Raw genomic sequence first — 24,211 nt, forward strand, 5'->3', positions numbered from 1 at the left:
GAAAGGGGAAGACCCATCCTGACACAACTTCTTGTAGTGCCTTTGGAACTCCAGTTGCTGCCCATCCATGCCTGTGTCCGTCCGTCCACACACCCACCCACCCATCTATCTACCCTTTATCCTTTGAATACCTACCTTGTGCAAGGTCCTTTGCTAGATGCTGTGGTGTATATTAGGAATTATAGAACAGGCTCCAGCTGTCTTCAAAGAGGTTATGACCTAAGAAAAATGAATAGACAGCTACTCGAATAACTGTAGCACAAGGAAATTCCATGGTGGTAGGTTTAATAGCTTTGTGTTTGTATTACTAGGGATTTTATTGGTTGGAAGTGACAGAAATTCAGATCAAACTTCCATTAGTGACATCTAACCTCAGAGATATCTGGATCCAAAGGCTCAAGTGGCATTTTTCAGGTCCTCTCTCTTATTATATCTCCTATCTCTTTTTCCTTCTGTGTGCTGACTTCATTGTTAGACAATCTCTTTCTTTGTGGCAGAGAAATTTCTCATGGAGGCCCTGGGCCTATATAATCTTTCAACTAGGATCCCAGGGAAAGATTCTCTGTCTGTACCAGAATTATCTATTCAATTTTAGGGAAAATTTTCATTGGTCTGGTTGAGGCCAATTATCATGGCCAAGGGGATGGAATTCTCTGTCCTGCCAGTCACCACTTTCCTCCTGTATTTGAGGGTCTGGCGGATGGGGAAGAGGAGGGTTCCTACAGAGAGTGTATTAGGACCACGTGGGCTTTGTGAATGTGGTTTCTGAAAGGAGATATTGGTAGTAGGGCTGACAGAGGCAGAAAAAGGAGATCCTGGCCAGGAAAAGAGGGAGTGGGGAGTAAGGAAGGGAGTGGAGGAGGGGAGAGAAAGGGGAGGAGAATTGGCTTCAGTGTTTCAGGAGGTAAAAAGGACTGACTGGTTGTCCTGGTGTGTGGGGAAAGATGTGATGTCTTGCGTGTGATGATGCCAGCAGCCCTGTGGCCGTCACCATAAGGAGGAAACACTTGAGAGGTAGCTGATGCATTTCCAGGTTATTTTCCCCTCTGTACACAGGGGATACTTTGAAAAGGGGAGGTAGACTGAATTTGTTAGCTGGAAATTATGCAGGATTAAGAAAAAATGAAACTGGTGAACCTGTCATTGACCTTGAAACCTGCTCAATCATGGTTTCTTCTCAGTCACATTCAGTTTTCCTCCTTCTTCTGTATTTTAAGAAAATAGGTGGGGCTTGGGTGGGTGGGGAGTGCTCGCCGCCCTGGTGAGGTAGGATGGAAGTTACCCGTTCCTTTCATGTACTGTCTGCATTTTGAGTGACTGGTTTTCACTCTCTGCGCTTTTTGCAGTTACATTGCCAATCAGAAAAGGTTGGAAATCATCAACGAAGATGACGTTGAAGCTTATGCAGGACTGAAAAACCTGTAAGTACTCAGGACTGGCGTACCTTATCTCAACTTTTTCTTATGTTCTGTTACAGTCAAGGGAGCATTCATCAGTTCATTCTAATGTACATGCAATTATGTGTTTTCTTAGGACAATCGTGGATTCTGGATTAAAATTTGTGGCTCATAAAGCATTTCTGAAAAACAGCAACTTACAGCACATGTAAGTAAAGGTTGATTCTTTTGCTTCCTGGGACCCAGTGTATTCAATATTTTCCCCCTCTCTTTTCCTTCTTTTCCAAGACTCAATCTCTTTTCTTTTTTTTTTTTTTCAAGTTAGCACAGATGTGACAATAGTTTAGAAATGTTAGCTTTGATTTCTGAATAGCTTCAGAGGGGTACTTAGAACAGTCTGTGTATTCCCTTTCATGGATTTCTGGGCCATTTCCATCTTGGACGGAGCCATAGGCCAACAGCAGAGTCTGATGTGAAACTATGTCCTGGTACACGGTCCTTGATTCTTTTCCTTGGAATCATGACATGTTCTCTGGAAGACATCAAACTAGTGGAATTGAAAGAAACTGACTTGCCCTTGGCCTTTTTAGGGAACTAAAAATTACCAATGCTTCCCCCTGCCCCCGTAGATTCTCTTTTGGAAAGTTCATTTTCTCAAAGCTGTCATTGTTGATAAAAGTGGAGAAAAATCAATCATGGGACCCACCAAAGGTTCCAACGGTTATAAAATAGCAAGTGTTTGCACCGAAGTCATGTTGATTCTTTGTCAGCTGAAGTCAGCTGGAAATATGGCCAGTGGGACCTCTCCAGGTGTTTATTGCTAGGTCCTGTCAGATGATGTCCCATCGTCCACAAGGTATGGCCTTCCCAAGAGGTTTCCTTTTTTTTTTTTTTTTTTTGGTAAAGATTTTATTTATTTATTTGACAGGAAGAGAGACAGCGAGAGAGAGGATACAAGCAGGGGGAGTGGGAGAGGGAGAAGCAGGCTTCCCGCTGAGCAGGGAGCCTGATGTGGGGCTCGATCCCAGGACCCTGGGATCATGACTTGAGCCGAAGGCAGATGCTTAACAACTGAGCCACCCAGGCGCCCCACCGCCAAGAGGTTTCCTCATTCAACAGAGGATCACCTGCCCCTCAGCTCAGATCGGGGTGCCCCATGCCCTGCGGAGTCATGTTGCCCGGATTCGCTGGCCTTTTGGCGCTTTGCAAATTCTCTGTAACGATGTTTTTGTGTCTCCTCGTCTATAGTTTACCTGTAGGACCCTCCCCCACCTTATCTCACTGGAATTTTCTGGCAATTGGTAGGGAAGATCTTTTTAGTTCCCATTTCATGGACATAAAATCAGACCGAGGAAGTTCTAGGATTTGCTCAGGTCCACAGATGGAAAGGGACAGAGTTATGATTCCAGGGCCCACCCCTGGCTGAGCTCTTACAAAAAGGGCATGGGAAATAAAATCTATGCCATCCGTATAATTAGAGAACCGGCCCTTCTTATAATATTTATCCTCTTTCTTTACTTGGGGAGAACAGCTCCCCTGCTGATTTCCATGCCAGTTATAAAAGAAATCACTCTCTGGGAGCAGGTCGCCTGGACAGTCTACAGAGATTTGTTGATTTTATGAAAAAATCTTAATTTCCTAAAGCCAGTTTCGTGACTTTGTATTTTATTTAGGTGGCATTAATGATGAAGTCTATTTAAAAAATAATGTCTGTAGAATTAAGATACAAAGCATTCAGCAAAACTGTGATAAAACTCCACGGAACTTGATTAACACATTTCATTTAAATGCTTTATTGGCATAATTTCTGTGTTTGGTTTGCCTGCACAAATCTGATGTCTGCGTAGGTCTTGAGGGCCATAAACAAGAGAGGAGTCGGAGAGAAAAAAAAGTCAAAATGCTCTAAAGCCATCACTTAAATGTAATTAATGACCTCAGTGGTTATGTTCTGGTATTTTCATTACAGCTAACATTATACCTGAATTACTCTCCCGATCCCATTTTATTGGCTGTTTTACCCCATCACTTCCCCTAATGATGTGATTTGTACAGTGGGCTGTGGTTAATTGTAGTTTTAGTAATAAACGCATTTATTTATAAGGGGACTTATTCATAAGAGGGCTTACTCTACCTCTTAATACTTTCCCTTCCTGCCTGTTGCGTGCCATTTGTAGGAAAACCAAAGGCACCTGGTGTATCTTTTCAGGGTAATATATGGTAGAATAATTTTAATGGCATTCCATGTGCTGTAAACAACTTACATAAAACCAACTATCTATCCCTGTCTTCCAAAGTGGTGTTATTTGAGAGTGGAAAACCAAAGAGATGGACATAGCTTATATAGTTTCTTTAAAAGGCAGTAGCCAGGAAGCCAAGTCCTTGGTCAAGCTGCAAATACTCTATTGACATTTGTAGGCATGATCAAATATTAAGACAGGATGAAGTTAGACAGTATTCAGGTAGTCAGTAATGCCAGTAAGCTTTGTATACAGTGTTCATGGATGAGAGAGGTTCCTAATCACCAGAATTAAATTGAATTAAGTGGTTGGCTTTGAGAATGGCAGGGAGGGAGGAGGGAGCAAATCAGGCGCCTGCCTTTGCAGGCCTGAGTCCCAACCTCTGCTAAAGACGGAGGCCTCGGGCACTGGCTTGTGTCTCCTGATTTTCTGCAGTTACCTCGGATATTAACACTGTGGATACCAGGGAGCAGACAAAGAGCGTGCATTAGAAGCTGTTTCTCTTTATTCCAGGGGTATTCTGATTATCTCTGCGTCTCCCCAGCAGTGTAACAATGTGCACAAGACCAATCTATTTCACTTGGGGTTTTAGGGGATTCGGATCGGATCCAGCCTCACTGCCCCTCTCTCTGCCCTGGGCATACTCAGTATCACATGGTGACTGGTCACTGAGTTTATTTCTTGGTGCCTTTAATTTCTCCCTGGCGTCTTAGAATCCAGGGGTTGTGAGAAAAGCCAGTGTTGTATTTTCCAGGGGCTTTGCAGAGGTGCTAATTAGTTCCTTTGCAAAGTTCTGTCATCAAACAGTAAGGCGGTTGTTGATTTTTCTTCCTCCCCTCCTCCTCTTGTTTGGCTTTTGGCCCTGATAATAAGTATGGTGCATAACACTCATCTTGTTCTTTGGCGTGTGACCCCACTCTGGGCTGTGCGGCTGGCAGCCCGACAGGGCCAGCTGCTGCCGGTGCCGGCCTGGGGCTTCGTCGCTGACCGAGACCTTGACCGGAGTGTCCTCTTTCTTCGCCCCGTCTCCTGGTTCTTCTCGGGAGGAAGAGTCATGCTTTTGTGTGTGTTTCCTTCAGAGGGTGGGCTTTCTGAAGATGCCTGGAGAACACAGGCGGACTGACTTTCCCATGTGTGATACTCCAGTGAAACTCATCCTTAGTTCACGTTCCCAAAGAAAAGAGAAAAGACGTATGTGGGCACATTTTACAACTTCCCGGTGGATTATTTTTTCATGTGGGTGAGCACTTTAAGCTCAGTGTAAAGACAGAGGAAGTAAGCATGGAAGGAAGAGGGAGCCCTTGTGTAGGCAGGGGTTTGGGTGAGTGGAGCTCTCCATACAGAAGGAGGCGGGGTGAGGACACACACACTCTCGAATCAGGGGTCCTGGAGCTGCAGGTTCTGTATTCATCACGTGGCCAGCCTCGGCTCATGCATTGGCCCCTGGGCTGGAACCCCTCTCCAAGGGTGACTGGTCCGCCATAGTGGGCTGCCGGAGCAACCCATGAGTTTGTTGGGCTGACACAGCAGACTAGCCTCGGGGAAGGAGCTGGGACTCCTGTCACCCTCAGGTGTCCGGTCTTTCCCTCTCTGCCCAGCACGTGCTTTCCCGGGCAGGAAACAGATCCTGAGAGGCTCATTGCAGTTTGTTGAGGGCTTGGCTGTTTTGGTCGAAGTTGATGTTTGTTTTACGTTCCTGCTAGTTATTAAACACATGTCTGGAGGCCCAAGCCCTGGACACATTTTGAATAAATTCAACCAGTAAACACGTTCACGGAACAAGTCGGCTGCTGGGATTGCGACTCTGAATTTTCCAACTCGGCAGACACGGAAACTCCTGCCCATTGAGTAAAACTAAGTATTTGCAACACGTCAGCAGATTCGTCAGTATTTTTTAATCACAAAGATGACTTGGTTTCATTGGCTTTTCACCGTCTGGTTAGACCAGATCTTTTTTTTTTTTTTTTTTAAAGATTTTCTTTATTTACTTGACAGAGAGAGAGAGCATGAGCAGGGGGAGGGGCAGAGGGAGAAGGAGAAGCAGACTCCCCGCTGAGCAGGGAGCTCAAAGCAGGACTCGATCCCAGGACCCTGAGATCATGGCCTGAGCTGAAAGCAGCTGCTTAACTGGCTGAGCCGCCCAGGTGCCCCAAAGCCACTGGTTGGTCCAGATCTTAAAATGATATGTTGCTAGAATAGTTTCAGATGAAATCTGACGTATTCCTTGTTTTCTGATATTTTGTTGTTCTTGTCCCCATCATGGAATTATCTGGTTACTTAGAAGTCATATATAAAAAATGCCAGCAGAGTTGTCTATCAGTGGGTGTATTTTTTCCTATAAGGATGTGTTAAATTCAGTTTATATTCAGAGTTTTATGTCATGTAATTTTAAAATATTCATAATGCTGTTAGTTTCGAAGCATCTTTTTCTCTAGTGAGTTCTATGATTTAAATTAGATTAAATTAATTCTTCCTATTATTAATTGTTTGGAGGTCAGAGATCTCTAGGAGGTATATAATTTGGGTCTGAATCAGCATATAAAAAATGAACTCTTGGATAAGCAAGAGATTAAAAATAGATATTTTGGAAATTATGCCCACCCCTCCCCTTCCCCTATGAACAAGAATTATAGGAGACGCAGGAAAAACGAAGTTGTCATTCCAGGTGGAAGAAAGAGATTACGGTTGAAGGAAAGCATGAACCATGATCAAATAAAATTATATTTTGAAAAAAAAATCTCTATTTGCATACTTTCTTCTTGAGATGCCACATTTTTAATTCACATTTAATGTTTTTGGTTTCTTTCAGCAATTTTACCCGAAATAAACTGACGAGCTTGTCTAGGAAACATTTTCGTCACCTTGATTTGTCTGAGCTGTAAGTAATGATTATTGTGTGGCATTTGGGGAAACAGTTTCAGAGGAAAGAGTAATTAAGTATTTTTTTGAAATGAGTGATGTGCAGATCTATTTTTATATCAAAATTCTTAAAAAATGGTTTCTCAGGTTTTGGCCACTTGGTTTTCTTTTCCTTCATAAAAATATGATTCAGTAACCAAAACTCAGAAATCTCAATAGTGAGGTATCATTTAGGATGAGTTCAAGTGCTGTTTTTATGTAAAGATTTGTTTTCTAAAGGCGGGAAAGCAGAAAAAGATGGGGGGGGGTGCTTTGTGTTTTAAGGGCGACATGTCTCATAGCGTCAGTGTGGTCCCTGTGATGTCCAGACCCTAGTGGAAAGCAGAGCCAGTCAAGGAGGAAATAGCCATAGACAGAACTCCTGGCTGCCCGTTGGTGCTTGGTGAACGTTGGAGGAGAGGTCGTCCTTCTCCCTCCCTGCCCATCTTTGTGAGATTTCCTTCTAGGTCTGCCACTACACACCGCATTTATCTTTATGCTCTAATTTCCTTTGCTGCAAAATGATAGGAAAAAGATGGCTGAGTGTTCATGACTAATAGCCAGCGTTTTCAGGTGTGCTCAGTTCTTGTACTAGCACCATGAAGCAAATAGAAACTGTTGACATTCCTATGGGTAAGTTGCCCAAAGAACCCCAAGAGACTCTGTGAGTCAGCGGGAGGCCCAGATGGACAAGGCCTTTGAATACTGGGCTGTAGGTTTTGCTCACACTGTATATAGCGCCTGAGTTGGAGGGGTCCACTCCTGCTCACGAGGAAAACGTGCAGATGAGAAGATGCCATCGGCAGAGACGAGTCAGGAGGTTGTAACGAGGGTCGCCCGGTGCCGAGCGTCGGCGATGGGCAGTATTTTGGATCATGCACTAAATTCCGCGGGCTCGGAGTGGTAAGCTTTCCACCGCAGGAATGGGCATGTAAAATTTAAGGAAGATATGACGCAGAGCGAGAGATGCCCAGTGCGAACCTTTGGAGCATCATGGCGGAACATTTTCTTGACGGGTCAGGAATCAGAGTTCTGACTCCAGATCTACAGGCCTCCGTGTTCTCCCGACAGCAGATTTATTCAAGTCCCTCAGCAAATGGTAATGGTGTGCCCGGTTGCGAATCACACTCATGCACCGGGCCATGGGGACGGAAGGAGGACACTGTCTGTGTTGCAGGATCCTGCTGTCTAGCGGAGAGCTAGAAGCCTAAGCGAGGCGTGCCAGGTGCTGTCGCAATCACTGGGGCAGGGGTTTGCCCAGGAACTGAAGAGAGGAGCCAGTCGTCTGCCGTGTGGTGTGCTCATTGCTGTAGTTACAGCCGAAGAGCCTTCGCTTCTTTATCGCTTCTGTGCATTCGGTCGTGCCTTCTTTTTGAGGGATTTAGTTTGTCATGTACTTAGAAGGCCAGGAAACCGCTTGCATTCATTGGGGTTGAAGCTCCGTGGATCTCTTCTGCTTATAGTCTGTATCCAGTAGCATCACATTCTATTTCGGTGTTGGAAGGATACTTGGAGGCGATCAAGCAGGCGCAAATTAAACGAGGCTGCCATGACCACATTTTCCCCAAAGAGAATCCTGGAAGAGTCTCCAGGGATCCCTGAGATTCTTCGAACCCAACCAGAAAACCACAGGAGTAAATGATGTTGCAAAGCCCAGGTCCTGTCCTCAAGGAAATCTTAAGTATTGTGGTTAATGCCAGGCAGAGCCTATGTAACGATTGTAAATGGCCTCATTTAAAGGCTCATTACCATAAATGGAATTCATCTTAAATAGGCCACTGAGTATTATAAATAATGATTTAAAGATTTTTTTTTTCTTGTGGTTTTTATTTTCCTCTTGACTACTTCCTCCGTTACCAGTCACAGGCCACGGGGGTCCAGGCAGCTTGGCTGACGGGTGGCTTTCTCTTTGCAAACCCTCCTGCAGTGGGCTGAGTGGCTCCATCTGGAGCTCACTTGCCCTCGCTCTCAGAAGCCCTGAGCTTCGGGTGTGTGTGTGTGTGTGTGTGTGTGTGTGTGTGTGTGTGTGAAGGATGTCTCAGGGTTCCCTTCCAGGCTCTCTCATTCACATTTACTCCAACAAGTTTCTTGCATCTGTCCCGCTGAACTGTGGTCGGCTCATGCAGAACGCTGGGAGTGCCACCTTACTGGTCCTCACATTTCAGCCTTAACTTTGTATTTATAGTCTCATTGGAAAGTCACAGGAAATCGCTCTGCTCTCCACTGTGGTTTGAGCTTATTAAATGATAACACTTGAATCTCTAGCCTGGTCAGAGATAAGTATGTTAGCGTTCCTGACAACTTAACCATTGGCATCTTCACTGAAGATCTTAATTGCTATATAATGGCTGTGATAAATTTGATTTTTCCCCATCCTATGAGACATCCTTTTCTAGCCTCTATTATAGTTCTGTCTGTTCCTGTCTTGTGTCCCTATGATTCTGAAAGGTCTTGCATCACTTTGTATTCTTTGGAGTCCACGCTGGTGTTTGCACCTAGCAGAAGATCAGTAAGTATTAGATAAATGAATGAATAAGTATTGTGAAGCTATAAAGGTGGGTATGACTTCCGAAGATCGCTGGCCAGAAAGAATTCGTAATGTTGCAGCGCTCTGTAAACACTAGGGTCATTAACACTGAAAAAGAGAACCCTGATCAGGTTTCTTTTTTGTTCCGTGTAGGATCCTGGTGGGCAATCCATTTACATGCTCCTGTGACATTATGTGGATCAAGACTCTTCAGGAGACTAAATCCAGCCCAGAAACTCAGGATTTGTACTGCCTAAATGAAAGCAGCAAGAATATTCCCCTGGCAAACCTGCAGATACCCAATTGTGGTAATTTATTTTCCAATCAATGAATTCTACTTGCTATTAATTATTCTAATTGCCTTGGTGTGGTAGAGCGTCTGGGAGGATTATCACTACCCAGATTTTATATAGTATGCTGTTGAGGTCTCTGGTGAGCTGGGCAACATTTGTGTGCAGTGTGGAGAAGTCAGCTGGGAGCAACTTTGCTGACTCTTCTTTGCAAGTAGAATATTAATTCTGAATGGATAGCTTTGAAGCGCATGGAGAAAAAGGACGCTGTGTATTCCATTGTTTCTTTGTTCATTTGAGTGGTCATGCTTCCATCTATCCATTTATCCATCCATCCAAAAACTATGTGCAAAGAGTGTGATACTTCCTTGGCTGTGTGTATACGTGGTTGGTACCCAGAAAATGGAGATCTGGTGGTGGTAAAGTGTCCTCAACAGTACAAGAAAATGCAGTTCGATCCAGCACATTCCTTTCAACTTGTCTTGCTGCCAGATGGCTGTGTCTCCTGATGGGGCACCATGAGTGTGCCCTTATGCATGCTTTTCCATGTTTGGGTTTCCAGGCACCTCCTCAGTCTTGACCCCACTCCTTCTCAGCATTTGTACCTCCAGAGTCTAAAAGGGCACCGTATGACAAAGTCCCATATCTCTGAGAGTCCCATATCTCTGTGTTTACCCGGAAGGAAAACCCAAGCGTTCTGGTTAGGATTTTACTGCTCAGGGCATCTATGATGTGCCTCGGCCAATACCCACCTCGGCTGTAGTCAACCAGCTAATCAGCTCACAGTTGTATTTGATCTTCTAGCCTAGTGGCTGGTGACACAGCAGAAAGCCCTGTAGCACCTGCTTCTTGTCTGTGAGGAATCCGTATATACGAACCACAAACGTTCCATTACTTGTTTTCAGAAGACCCTATTGTTTGAGGTCAGTGTTTCTTGAAGAAAAATAGAGCTGCTACTCATTTTTAATGAGAATGTCATGAAAGGAAAGATAAGTATTTGTTTTTTACCCTGAAGGGGCTTGCGAGAGAGGAGTTACTCTTCCCACAGATTTCTCTCTCCTTGAGCCCTTTGGCTTCCTAACAGGGGAATCAGGCTTTGTTCTCTTGCCAACTTCTCAGCTTTCTTTGCTAGCCAACACTTAAAAAAACTCCAACTTTTAATATCTGTCTTTTCCTGATTGATAAGAGGGCGACTCTGCTCTGTTCTGGTATGAATTTGCACCGCTGAGAGAAATCGCCTAGAGGGACAAGAAATTCAGCGTTGAGTCACTGGCCTCTTGGCCAGCTTCCCAAGTCCGTGGCTGTGGGGACTACATTGGTTCAGCCACCACTGAGAGGAAGAAAGAGAGAGCATCTAAATTCTGCTCTTACTCCACAAACGACCCCTTAATGGACGTCTGCATTGCCCTTGCCTGAAACCAATTCTTTTTTTTTTTTTAATTTTAATTTTTGGCCATGTTGTCTTGACAGCTTTCAGTAATGCGCCCTACCTAATGTGTTGTTGTGAGCCCACTGCGACTGGGGAGGGAAAGAGTGGGAGGAAACTGGTCCCTGTTTTTCCTGATGAATTTGTCAGTTTTTAGTAATTTTTTTGTTTGCTACAAATTAGTCAATGAATTGTGTGTATGAGGGACTTCAGGAATTCACTGTCCTGACTCACAGGGAATGGGTTTGATTGTTCGATAGAGATGGTTATGTTCATGGTAACATTCAGAATTGATTTCAGTGTCGGTGATGCTTTTTGAAAAGCAACATTGTAAAGAGGGTGAATGGATAGACTTATTTCTCTACTGTTTTTGTACTCTTAAACTGTTTTGTTGTTTGTTAATATTTTTTCTTTTTTTTCTCTTTTTATTTTATTTATTATTTTTTTATTATGGTATGTTAATCACCATATAGTACATCATTAGCTCTTGAGGTAGTGTTCCGTGATTCATTGTTGTTTGTTAATTTTTTTCTTTCCAAGCGTTTTTTTATTTATTTGTAATTGTACAAGTAATGTTGATACATTTTGTGGTTAACAAGAAACTGTATTACACATAAAGCTTGTGTTTTTCTTGTTTGTGAATATTTCAGGTTAATGGTTACAGATCTATAATATTCTTTTTAATCAGTGCATGGTATTCGTGGTAGAATCTATCTTAATTACATTAAAATTTCCATATTGATGGGCATTTAACTTATTTCCCATCTTTAGTCTCTCCAGAAATTTTCGATGATTGTCTTTGCACGTGCCCTTTGTACCTGTGTACAGGTGAAAAGGTTTTCTTAGAGTACATAGCAGGAAGCAGAAGTGTTTGCTTATATGGTTTGCACGTTAAAAAACAGTTGTACCGGGGCGCCTGGGTGGCTCAGTCATTAAGCGTCTGCCTTGGGCTCAGGGCGTGATCCCGGCGTTATGGGATCGAGCCCCACATCAGGCTCCTCCGCTATAAGCCTGCTTCTTCCTTTCCCACTCCCCCTGCTTGTGTTCCCTCTCTCGCAGTCTGTCTCTATCTCTGTCAAATAAATAAATAAAATCTTTAAAAACAAAAACAAAACAAAAACCAGTTGTACCAATTTATAGCCACTCCAACAAAACATACCATGATATTAGCAAACTTCTTGTTTGTTTTTCTAAAAAATGGTAGGTCATTGCTTTTTGGTTTGCCTTTTCCTGAGGACTATTGGGTGTCTTCTGTGTTTATGGGACATTGTATTTATTCTTTGGTGGATTGCCTATTTATAACCTTTGTCTATTTTTCTATAGCGTTTTCCTTTTTTTCCATTTTTAGCATTTTTTATTTTATTTTTTCTTAATGTGTTTGAAAGTTATAAATTATGTTTCTGTCTTTCTGGAAATACATAAGACCCAAATAGTCACCACCCATATTAAAACATATTTTTCTTGTAAGTATCTAGAGATAGCTCCCAACAAGACAGGAAAGGATGGTTTTATTTCCTTTTACTTTCTTCCCCCATCCCTCAGATTGTTGTCAACTAGGATTTTATTTGTAGATTGTTACTTGACTGTTGTGAAGATTTGCTATTTCTTTGTACATATCATTAACTTTTGTATCCTACTGCCTTTTGGAGTGGCTTTTCTTTTTGCTGGTGTGCATCCTCTAATAATTCTTTCAGAGAAATTAAAAAACATAAAAATCTTTTGAGTTCTTGCCTGGTAGAAAAGCAGATTGTATTTGTTCTTCTTGGTGGAATTGGCTGAGTGTAAAATTCTAGACCCAGAGAAATCCTTTTAGACCTTTGCACATATTGTACTATGTTCTTGTATTCACTATTGCTGCTGAGAAGCTCGAGGCCAGTCTTATGCTTGCTTCTTGACAGGTAACCTATGCTTTTCTTTTCTTTCCAGAAGCTTTGAAGATTTTCTCTTTTTCTGTGTTATCCTAAAACTTTTACCACAATATAACTAGGTGTGTGTGTGTTTTAAAAAAAATTATTGTTTGACATGCAGCTTACTCTTTCAGGGTTTTTGTCTGCAGTTCTGGAAGAGTTTTCTAATTTACGTAGATCGTTGTTTACACGTAGGGCTCTATCCTCCACACCCCTCAGCCTCAGTAGCACTTTCCATCCGCTTGTTCTTTTGTGCTGCATGATGGGGAAATGGGTTGACTCACTCCCTTGGTCTTCAACTATTTCTCCAGATATTGAATTTTTCCCTTTTAACAATCAGTTTCTAATTTCTGCAATCTCTAGTGGTTGGGGTTTTTCTTATAACTGAAACACCCTTTCCTGTGTGGGGGTTCACCATACTCGAGGATGTCAGCAGCTCCTAGCAGTACTGATTTTTTCTGGTGAGGTTCCTGCACTTGGTGTTTCTCGTTGGATGCTGTGTCTGCAGTGAGTGGGTGGGAACAGGATGTGGAAAGGCTCTTCCTCCTGTTGTGTCTAATTTTCTTTTCTTTTTTAAATATATATGTATATTTGTTATTAGGATATGTTAGTCACCATACAGTACTTCAGTTGTTTTTGATGTAGTGTTCCATGATTCATTGTTTGCATATAACACCCAGTGCTCATTGCAATACGTGCCCTCCTTAATACCCTTCACTGGGCTACCCCATTCCCCCACCCCCTCCCCTCTGAAACCCTCAGTTTGTTTCCCAGACTCCATAGTCTCTCATGGTTCGTCTCCCTTTCTGTTACCCCCCCCTTCATTTTTCCCTTCCTTCTAATGATATCCCTCCTATTCCTTATGTTCCACAAATAAGTGAAACCATATGATAATTGTCTTTCTTTGCTTGACTTATTTCACGTAGCATAATGCCCTCCAGTTCCGTCCATGTTGATGCAAATGTTGGGTAATCATCCTGTCTGATGGCTGAGTAATATTCCATTGTATATATGAATCACATCTTTATCCATTTGTCTGTTGAAGGGCATCTGGGCTCCTTCCACAGTTTGGCTATTGTGGACATTGCTGCTATGAACATTGGGGTGCCTATGGCCCTTCTCTTCACTACATCTCTATCTTTGGGGTAAATACCCAGTAGTGCAATTGCTGGGTCATAGGGTAACTTTTTGAGGAACCTCCACACTGTTTTCCAGAGTGGCTATACCAACTCGCATTCCCACCAACAGTGTAAGAGGGTTCCCCTTTCTCCACAACCTCTCCAACATTTATTGTTCTGTTGTGTCTAATTTTCTGAACCAGGGGCCCCGAGGCTCAGCTGAGGCAGGGCTCCGCTCTGCCCTGTGGTCTGCCCCTTCAATCTGGGATCCGCCTAGAGCCACCCTATTTTGTGCAGCGAATACTTATGCGTCCCTTTGGGGCTGTGTTGATTTTCTTTAATCTCACTCTCTCGCTTTCTCTTGTTCAGGGGTTTCTCACGGTGTCTAATCCACTAGCGGTATGCTTTCTCACATTCCAGCATGGTTCTAGAGTTTGAAAAAAATTTGCGTAATATCTAGAGCTTTGAGATCGGAAGGGGGAGCTTCAGTTTGGGGCTTTGTCTTACATTACTTTTCTTCATCATGGTTTCCCAGTTTGGGGTCTTTAAAGAGAAGTTAGACCAACTGAGCAGTAGATTTATACTAGATTTATTCTAGTAGGTTTATACTAGTATACTATACTATACTAGTCGGTTGGATTTAAATTGTTTCTGAAAGTCCATGCTAAAGGAATTGAATAATAAGCTACTGTCTTCAAGTTAGATGTCTCGTTTAGCGCGTGGATTTGTGGTTGGTTGGCTTTTCTTTTACGTCCTGCCCTTTGCAGACTTCTAAAATAAATCTGTTGTGTTTAATTACATCACAGATTCATGGAGCTCCTCTTCACTTTTTTTTAATGCAACTTGTTAGCGAAGTGTAAGAGTAACTCACAAGAGTATTGTATGGTCTTGTGTGTTCATTTCGTCATTGTAAGCCAACAATATGCCAATAACTATGGCTATTGCATTAATTCGCACTGGTAACATTTTAATTTCAATTAAATAGAACTACTGAGATTCCATTCCTTTATTAGGTGGGCTTTCTTTAAAAACTTCCCCTTTTAGTATTTCACATGTAAGTATTATATTAACAAACTCTCTCCATTGTGTAAACAAAAATACATCCTCCATTGTGTCAGTGTATCTCTTGAACGTAATAGCCATTTGATTAATGTTTGCTGAATTCATCAATTAATAAATGCATGAGCCACTCATTTTATAGTAATGATCAGTCAGACCAGATTTTTTTATAGTGGTGTAGATATTTCAGTTACGATAACTTAAAGATTTATATGATTCTAGCTAAATTATTCCATATATTAGCATTTTGTTGTTCCCTTTGAAATTTCCCTTCCCATTTTGGAAGAGTCTCATGTTCCTTCTGCCCTTAGTGATTAAGTGAGCCTGGTAGGCGGGGCTGGGAAGTTTAATGGCCCTGTTACCATTAGCAGCACGGTCAGAATGTCTCACAATATTTTTCTAGCAGCCCCTCCTGCCGAGAATTACTGTAAATTTATTCATGCTGGGAAACATGTTGTGGTCTGTTTCTCCACAAGGTCCTTTTTAACCTTCGAGAAACTTTATTAATTGCAAGGCAACAAAACACATTCATCTAAAATTTCCACATTAATTGGGAAAAAAAGGGTTGCTAGGCACACTGGTTCTGAAGACAGAAATGGAATCACACAACTTCTAAAGAAAGGTTATTTTGCCAAGGTGGTTGTGCTGATTTAATGTAAGAACGTTCCTGCTACTTAGATCGATCTTCAGCATGCAGACCTCTGCAATACAGACGTTTCAACCATTTCCCCTCTCTAAATGGGATTATTGAAGAACAGTATACTTTATACTTTAACTTTTTTATACTATAGTTAGGATTTAAATCTCTGGAAGAGAGTTTCTTCAGGAAGTGTTAATAAGCGGATGAGATGCTTGCTCTGTTCTACGTAGATGGCAAATATACATAAGAAGGGCGTATTCCTCTGGGTCATATCGAAACAATCCCTCAACCCATTTTACTAGTAACTGGTTACCATAGAACATGCTAGTCCCACAGTGAATGTAAGGTGGTCATTCACTTGAAGTTTAGACAGTACGGCTGCTACATAAAACTTCCTTAATGGTCCCATGAATTGAAATCAGTCCTGCCTTTGGTTTCCTCGTTACTTAGAACAACAATTTCAAATTTCCACTTTCCCAACCTTCGAACTTTCAGTGTAGAGATTCCTTAAGATACATCAACCAAATATTATTTATGATGGGAGAGGTCAATTCACAGGTGCCTGGGAGAAGAAGGCTGGTTCCTTGAGGTAAATTGGTTTTCCTGATTTCTTCTTAAGATTGACTTTTGGGGGTTGCACTGTGGTTTGTACACATCTACTTAGCATAGCGGATTTGTACCTAGTCCTTCTTGGTTTCCAACCAGGAAACTAGACCGATAGCAATTCTGCTTTGTTAGCGTTTATAGAAGATTCGAAGGAAATGCTGTGTCAGTACTCTGGAAGTTAGATTAGTGTAACATAGTCATTTCTTATCACCTTAGCAGACTGACTTGTTGTTCTTTTGCTGAAAAACATACACGAAGTCTGGCTTACTACTTTGCTTTGCTTTTACTGGGGGTCTGGTTCTGTCTCCTAAAATACAGCAAGCCACACAGGGGACCATTGTTTTCCTTTATCTTTTTAGAATGGCAAATAAAGCTGTTTTTTCCTAACCTGTCAGCCGCTGACACAGTTTTTGTGTTTAGAAGTTTCCTGGTTGCTGTCACTGTAATGACACAGCTCACACAAGCATAGAAGCACGATTTCCAATTTGGGCTTGGAAAGTCATTTTGCTAATTTTCTGTCATTTTTGTAACTGGGTGTAAAGCAGCTCCTTCTAAATAGGTCAGGCTCGTTCTGGCTTCTTTCCTGGTAGTGAAATATATATGCTTTAAGAGACAGAGAAATTGGAAGATATGCCAAAACGAGAGAACGTGAGAGGAGAGGAGAGAGTAGACAAAAATCATAATTTACTTGAATATATTACACATGGAATGATGACCAAACACAAAATGAACAGAGCTCAAGGATCACTAAACCAAGATGAGAAAGAGCATAATCCCTACTTACAGGTGAAAAATAAAACCCAGACCCAACCCATTTCACTCCCGGCAAAGCTGAGTTAATAACTCAAAATGATTAGAGGTTAGTTTTCCTCAATTATTGGAAAGTGAGACCCTGCCTGCTTGATTTGCTTTTTATGTTTTTAGGGATCATTCAACCGAATTTATCTTTACTTAATATTGTACTAATAATGAGCATTCCTTATCCCTTTGGAAGGGTGATAAAGGAAGGGGGAGAACCTGCATACTTTGAATTAGAGATCCTAAGACGTAGTCAACTGTCCAGAAGTGTGTGCTCGTGGAAGGGAACAGAGGCAGGGCTGAGCCCAGTAAAGGAGGCAGCCAGTGAATGCATTGGTTAAGGCCGTGGACAGAAACTTGACGGTCCCACTCATTAGCTGTTTGGTTGTGATATTTCATAAGCTTTAACTTCATCTGGAAGTGGGAATACTAAGGACACTGACTTTCAAGAGTTTCTAGGGTGCCAAATAAGCTAAAATGGCAAATATTGCAGGTGAGGCCTGTCACATTTGAAGTACTCCGTAAACAAAAGCTATTAATGTTATTACTATCATTGATATGAATATGTAGCTTTAAATATATTTTACATCTAAATTTAAATATGTGTATCTCTTATGTTTTGTCAAATTACTTCAAAGAAAAATAACAAAGCCACAACAAGATACCAGAGGACAAGGGTGTACTCAGAAAAGCTTGGGGACTGTAAGATCCATGGAAGTGACTGATTCCTTTAGAGCAGGACTTCTGAGAGCTTTTAATATGTGATGTGCATAGTGAACATCTGGAATTCTAGAAGTTCCTATAGGCTCTTATTTCTTTAAATCTTAGAGTCCCCCCCCACCACCACCACCCCTGAGTGTCTCAAGGAGTCTGAGTTTAACAGAACACACTTTGGGGAAAGTTCCATGGATGAGATGATTGCTCAGGCCCCTGCCGAGTTTGAGAATAATAGCCGTAGACACAAAAACCTAGTGAGCAATTGTCCAGCCAACACCCATCGTCTAAACCCTTCTACTCAAAGTGTGTTCTGTGGAACAGGGAGTTTGCTAGAAATGAAGACTCTTCAGCCCCAACCCAGATCTACTGGAGAGAATCAGTGTTTCTAATCAGATCTGCTGGTGAGTCACATGCACATCACAGTTTGGGAGGTCCTGGTCTGAAGGAAGTCAGCCTTTTCACCTCGTGGTTGGTGATTTTCTGCCGAGGTCCGCAGGCTGGTATGTCCTTTCTGAACACATCCGGGTCAAGAGACATTGACACAGAGGTGTCTGCCTGCCTGGGTGGCTGGTCAACTCTTCTCTCCAGTGAGGTTTCTCAGAGTGCAGAGGAGGACCGCTCTGAAGCTTAAATCAGGGTCCCATGAGAGTAGGGCTAGAAGCTCTTGGAAGCATTGCTGAGCTTTGCTCTGTACTTGTGCCGATTTCAAATCTTATTAAGCCAGGAAGTAGTGCCTGGCAAATGGTTTATCCTGCCTTGGCTGTTCACGCGTCCCAATTCATTTTTATTGTGCTAATTAAACCTCAAGTGATATTTCAAGTACAGATTGTTTTTTCCATTATTGAATCTTTGGCCAGCATATTAATGCTTTAGAATTAACGTGAGTCAGATGCTTACTCATTTGTGGAAGACTTTACATCTAAAAGATCTAGACTTGGCCGATTTTGCACAGATTCCTTTGGAAACTGCTGTGACAGGGTGATACAATTTCTCTATAAATAAAGGAGACTCATTCTTCCTTCACAAATAGACACGTAATTATTTTCTAAATGAACCAAATTCTTGGGTTATAGATACATATTGGTATTTATGTTCTGTGCTAAAATGGATATCTGCAGTCTAGGAAGGAAGTATAGTGTAGTGGTAAAGAACTTGAACTTTGGGTTCGAATCCCGGGTCTACAGGTACGTGGGCAATTTTGGAAGATGTATTTGACTTTTCCAGAACTCATATTCTTCGGTAATTCAATGAGGACAAACACTTAACTTTGTGATGGTCATAAGGATTATGTAAAACAAGTCATTCAAAGTACTAGAAAGGAGTTTCTGGTTCAGTGAATGTCCAGCAAATAATACTACTATTACTGTAATTAAACACACATTTTTAGAATTGTTAATCATATAAATTTAGGCTTAATGAAAAAGCCTTCATTAAATTTTCTAGGGGGAATGAAAATTGTATCATTCTCTACTGAGAATCTCTATTTTAACCTTTTTTTTTTTTCGCTCAGAATTTCCAAACTATGCATTTATAAAAAGTAGGAAATTCATCCCATAATTCGTACTCAAGGTGCCAAGAGGGATGTCTCCAAGCTCTGTTGGTAGAGGAGGTCATGCCCTGAGGACAAGCACCAGGGCAGGCCCTGGCTCTGTGATCCCTCCAGAGTTAGCAGATACATCTTTTAGCACAGGAAAATGGGAGAGGAGTCAACAGGACACAAATGGTTGCAAGCTGGAAGGCAGACAGATGAATAGAAACTGAGCTAATAGCTGGGAATGCTGATTACCAGGTTGGCAGAGGGCAAAGGCAAGAGGAAATTGGTTTGGGACGCAGAGCTGCTACCAGGCTCAGGAAGAAGCAGGCTTGCAGGCAGCACCAAACCCAGGACAGTGGGTCAAGTCCCCGATGGACCTGTTAGTCCCATTTTCATTCCATACATTCCAGGTGACTGCACCCCTCCCTCCTCAGCAGAAAGCTGGAGGTTTAGTCTCTAAAGAGGATCAAACCAATATTATGAGAAACTCCAGAAAGAGTTGAGGCTGTGAGAACCATAGAGAGTGATGGATTTGTATATGAATATCGATTATTTCCATCCTTCTTCCTCTTCCCGGTAGGACACTGAAAGAGCACTGAATAATCTGACCAGACCCTGTCCCGAAATGATCTAATGATATCAGCATCAGGCAGTACCCAGCAAAAAGGCCAAGAATATCGCCCACAACGAAACTGACAGTTAAATGCACAATGCTTCTAGTACCTTGTTTTCAAAGATGTGGGAATGGCCAAGGCTACCTACTCTTTGACAAAAGCTTATAAGAGAGACAAATACTGGACAAACAGAAAGATGAAGAAAAACAAGTTGCCAGAATTAGCGTTGATATGGAGAGAAGAAAAATTAAAAAATGATTACGATCTCAAAGAGATCAGGAGATGTTGCACCCAAGAGACAAAAACAGGGTGCAATACAAATAGATTATTCAGGAACAGAAGAAGAGCCTTGGAAGCTAAAAATATGACAGATTGAAAGCCTCTGAGTAGGAAACTCAGAGTCTTAGGGGGCATTTTTGAAACCCTGTGAAAGATAGAACATGGCTTTCTACTGGTTGCAGACAGGAAGGGTTCTGAAGGGTCACGCCAGCCACGGAAAGCAGGTCTCAGTTGGGAAGTCCTCTGCCGATGGTGGGGACACCGTGAGACAAACGCTGTAGAAATCTTGTTCCAGGCTGGTTTCGGTGATACAGAATCATGGCTTTGTCAGTAAGGACTGCATCGTAGGAGAGGGGTTTGTACAGCTTTGTGGAGACAGTGGGTCAGACAGCGCTAGGTGGGCGGGTTAATTGCAATTTAATGTGAATTGAAGATGAATTGCCTTTTCTGACCTCTGGGTTACTCCTGAGTTAATGAGGTGTCGTAGGTCCTTGGGACACAGCTGTCGTGGTGAATGCAGCCCCGAGCAGAGTTTCTGATACCAAGTGAGGGACTAGCTTGACAGGCAGGAGAGACGAATTGTTACGCTCTTTGGGACGTGCCTTCATGCCGAAAATACTGTGAGTCCCATGTGATTTAAAGCAGTGTAAACGCCCAATAGGTGTGATAGTTTAATGAAGTGATAATGACATCAATAAAGCTTTTGAAATGTGGAAGTAGAGATCCACATGAGTTTGCTTTTTTTTTTATCATACTGGTAATTTTACAATAATCCATTTTTTTCTATGATATTTAACTATGCCTTATATAGCTTTGGAACATTCTAATATTGTGATGGTCCATCTTCGTGTGTGAAGGATGCTTTAAAACTGCATTTTCTTGGGGCTCCTTGGTGGCTCAGTCAGTTAAGCGTCCCACTCTTGGTTTCAGCCAAGGTCATGATCTCAGGGTCCTGACATTGGACCCCGCGTCGGGCTCCACACTGAGGGTAGAGTGTGCTTAAGAGTCTCTCTCTCCCTCTCCCTCTGCCCCTCCCCCCGTAAAAACAAAAACAAAAATACCCCCAAAAGCTACGTTTTCTTCTGTAATCTGACTATCTCCAAATGTAGGTCTGGGGGTGGGGTTATATTTATGAGTTAATGTAAGAAATGGATTCATGCAAAAATGTAGATGTCTCTCCCCCTTTTGTTTTTGACTATAAAAAAATGAAGGGGAAGTGGGGGAATCAACAAGGTAGGATGGTCTACGGATACCCATTTATGTGGAAAAAACTGGATTAGCAACTGCAGAACAGTGAGAGAGAGAGAACTAGTTTTATAAACTAGTTTTTTTAAAGTAAAAAGTTATTCTGCAATAATATTTTTAAGAAATGTGCAAAATTTGTTTTCAGATCTTATAACTGCACATTTTTGGTTCACGTTAAATCTGTAAAGCTCACCAACCCAGCACTTTTTCAGATCAACATAAATCCGTCTCAGAAAGTAAATAATTACTGATTCTAAAGCATGGAGAGTTTTGGATTTGTTGCTACTATTTTGATAATGCATTGAACTATTTGTATATGTCTCCACTTACTTCTCTTGTTCCACAGGTTTACCATCAGCAAATCTGGCCGCACCTAACCTCACCGTGGAGGAGGGAAAGTCTATCACATTATCTTGTAGTGTTGCAGGCGATCCAGTTCCGAATTTGTACTGGGATGTTGGTAATCTGGTTTCCAAACATATGGTAAGGCTTTTGTTTGGCTCTGTGTTCCTAGAGAGACAAGAATCTCAGAACTTGGGATTGTATTCATCCAGCGATGGAGCATTTAATATTTTATAAGGCCATACGGAGAAATTTACGATGAGTTTTTGATGTACATTCACTTTCTATTCATTCTTGTAATTAACAAAGATGAATGCATGTTTGCATTTTAGTTGTGTATATCGAATAGATTGGAGTCTCTGGGTCTCTAGTGAGCTTCTTGTGTCCTTGTGAGCAAGGTGAGGGGTGCTCCTTGTGCTCTTTTCCCTGAGAGAAAGGTAGATAGGAATTCAAGGATTAAATCAACTTTGCGCTTTAAACAGTTATACTCTAGGGAAATAGAAGAGCTCCGGATTTACTCTTTTGCCTGGCTCCAATTCAGGCCGTAAACCTTTTTAGGCATATATTTTTTTCTTTACTTAGGGGGAGAAACTCCAAATCTTGTCACTTTGGGATCAGCCCTAATAAGGATTATTTTTGTCTGTTAATTCATTTGTAGAATGAAACAAGCCACATGCAGGGCTCCTTAAGGATAACTAACATTTCATCTGATGACAGTGGAAAGCAAATCTCCTGTGTGGCAGAAAATCTTGTAGGAGAAGACCAAGATTCTGTCAACCTCACTGTACATTGTACGTAATCAGATGGGTGTATGTTTTTAATAGTGAATGATCGTGGACACGTGTGTTTGTCATTGGGGCCCTCTGCGTGTCCAAAAAAGTGTGTGCAGTGTTTTGTGTGTATTTTTTAAAGAAATATCAGTGTTCTTTTTCTGCTAATCTCTTACACATGCATGTCTTTCTTTTAAGCTTTTTTTTTTTTAATCTTAAGCTTGTCCTCATGTGCCTTCCCCTGTCTTTTTTTTTTTTTTTTTTTTTTTTTTTTAGAGAACATATTTTGAGCTGGTTAGCCTCTTCTTATTAATCAGTTTTTGTTTAAATTCTGGTAAACCAGTTTCTGAAATCTTTTTCTCTGTACAAGCACTATGAAGATTTAAAGTACTGGGCTAGCTGTTCACAAAAACCCATGTGTGCCATTGATGCAATAAAACCTCATTAGCTTGACATCAAGTTTCTGTGGGAAGGTTGGTGGAGTCCTAGTTAAATTATCAAAAATTATTATCACCTGCAGAAAACTTTTATGATAATTGTTTTAAATGTCTGTACGTTGAAACTAAGAAACAGGCTATTCACGTTTCTTAAGCATATGTGCATTACTTTCCAGTATTAGAAATAACACAACACATGTCTTAACGTTCCAGACTGTAGCATTCCGTGCGAACATGTATTCAGTAAAAATCACATATACTTTGCACATTGTTCCTAATTCTGAGCTGGTATGGTAGAAATTAATGAGGTTTTACTGTGTCTGGTCAGGATTTAGATGCGAAAACCACAGTGGGCATGTGTGTATGTATGAATACACACTACACCCGTGTAGACACATGGTGTCGATATGCTGGGTAGTGTTCACCCGCAGCACACATTCTGTATGTGATTGTTGGGGTGCACGACTGCAGTCACCAGCCGTAATCCTTTGTCACTGTCAACACTACCTCTGTGCCAGTAGGTACTGGACTTATAATTTCTCATCATTTTGACCCACCCAGAAGCCTGAAATCAGTGTTATCCCCAAACATATGCAAACAGCTTCCAACTTTATGTCCTTAAGTCCACACCTCACCGAAAGCTCTTTTGAACATGGTAAAAGGAATAAGTGGGTCCAGGGCATGGGGGCCTGGGCTGGTGGGAGGAAGGTAAGTGTTGGACCCCACCAGGGTCCTTGTATTTGTAACACAGACCTACAAATCGGGATGCTCAAATTCAAAATCTTCTCACTTAATATCTATGGTGGTCACCATGAGCTGAAGAATTGACCTCATCTAACAAAATCTAGATAAAGAATAGAAGGAATAAATGGTAAAGAATTTTAACGACCAAGATAGCTTTGGCAGTGACTCTGGGCAAAGCGTATTTGTTGGCAGGCCGTAATTTTCCCCCCCTTTGTGTGATGAACACATACAATGGGAAGCAGGGTCAAGAGGGAAGGGCTTCTGGGTTAGGCATCAGGAGACCTGGATCCCTGTTCCAGAACTGCCTCACTCACCAAACTTGACCAAGTCATTTAAACTCACTGGACTTGGGTTTTCTGATCTGAGAAACGATGCCGTTAAGTCTCTGGAGGTATTTTCCAGTCCTCGGTTGTATCGTTATCAAAGTCAGACCACATTAAAATAAACAATTTTGAGGGATTTTAAATACCTTCCTTCAGGATAGTACTCTGTTTAAAGATGCTACTTGAATGTTTGTTTCCCCAAAGCATGAAGTGCTTTATTTTTAAAGTTAAAGTAATCTCTAGTTTATTTGTCTAGGTTCGGATAGAACCCTAGACATTTAAAAAGGATCAAAACATTGGCTT

The 24,211-nt window shown here is 41.8% G+C and overlaps 1 protein-coding gene across 5 annotated transcripts in view; it reads left to right on the plus strand.

Annotated features, from left to right (window-relative positions):
• NTRK2 (neurotrophic receptor tyrosine kinase 2) overlaps positions 1-24,211 on the plus strand; it is a 334,675-nt gene that overhangs the window by 27,528 nt on the left and 282,936 nt on the right. For all 5 annotated transcript variants that reach the window (XR_004621643.1, XM_019794985.2, XM_034646808.1 and 2 more), the window contains 6 exons: positions 1,347-1,421; positions 1,534-1,605; positions 6,444-6,512; positions 9,213-9,367; positions 21,639-21,775; positions 22,293-22,425. Coding sequence is in view for 4 of the 5 variants with exons in the window: in XM_019794985.2 (XP_019650544.1) it covers positions 1,347-1,421; positions 1,534-1,605; positions 6,444-6,512; positions 9,213-9,367; positions 21,639-21,775; positions 22,293-22,425 (641 nt within the window). In the remaining variant the exon portion in view is untranslated. The remainder of the gene's footprint in view (positions 1-1,346; positions 1,422-1,533; positions 1,606-6,443; positions 6,513-9,212; positions 9,368-21,638; positions 21,776-22,292; positions 22,426-24,211) is intronic.

Source organism: Ailuropoda melanoleuca, chromosome 17 (genome assembly GCF_002007445.2).
Source record: "Ailuropoda melanoleuca isolate Jingjing chromosome 17, ASM200744v2, whole genome shotgun sequence".
Classification (NCBI taxonomy): domain Eukaryota; kingdom Metazoa; phylum Chordata; class Mammalia; order Carnivora; family Ursidae; genus Ailuropoda; species Ailuropoda melanoleuca.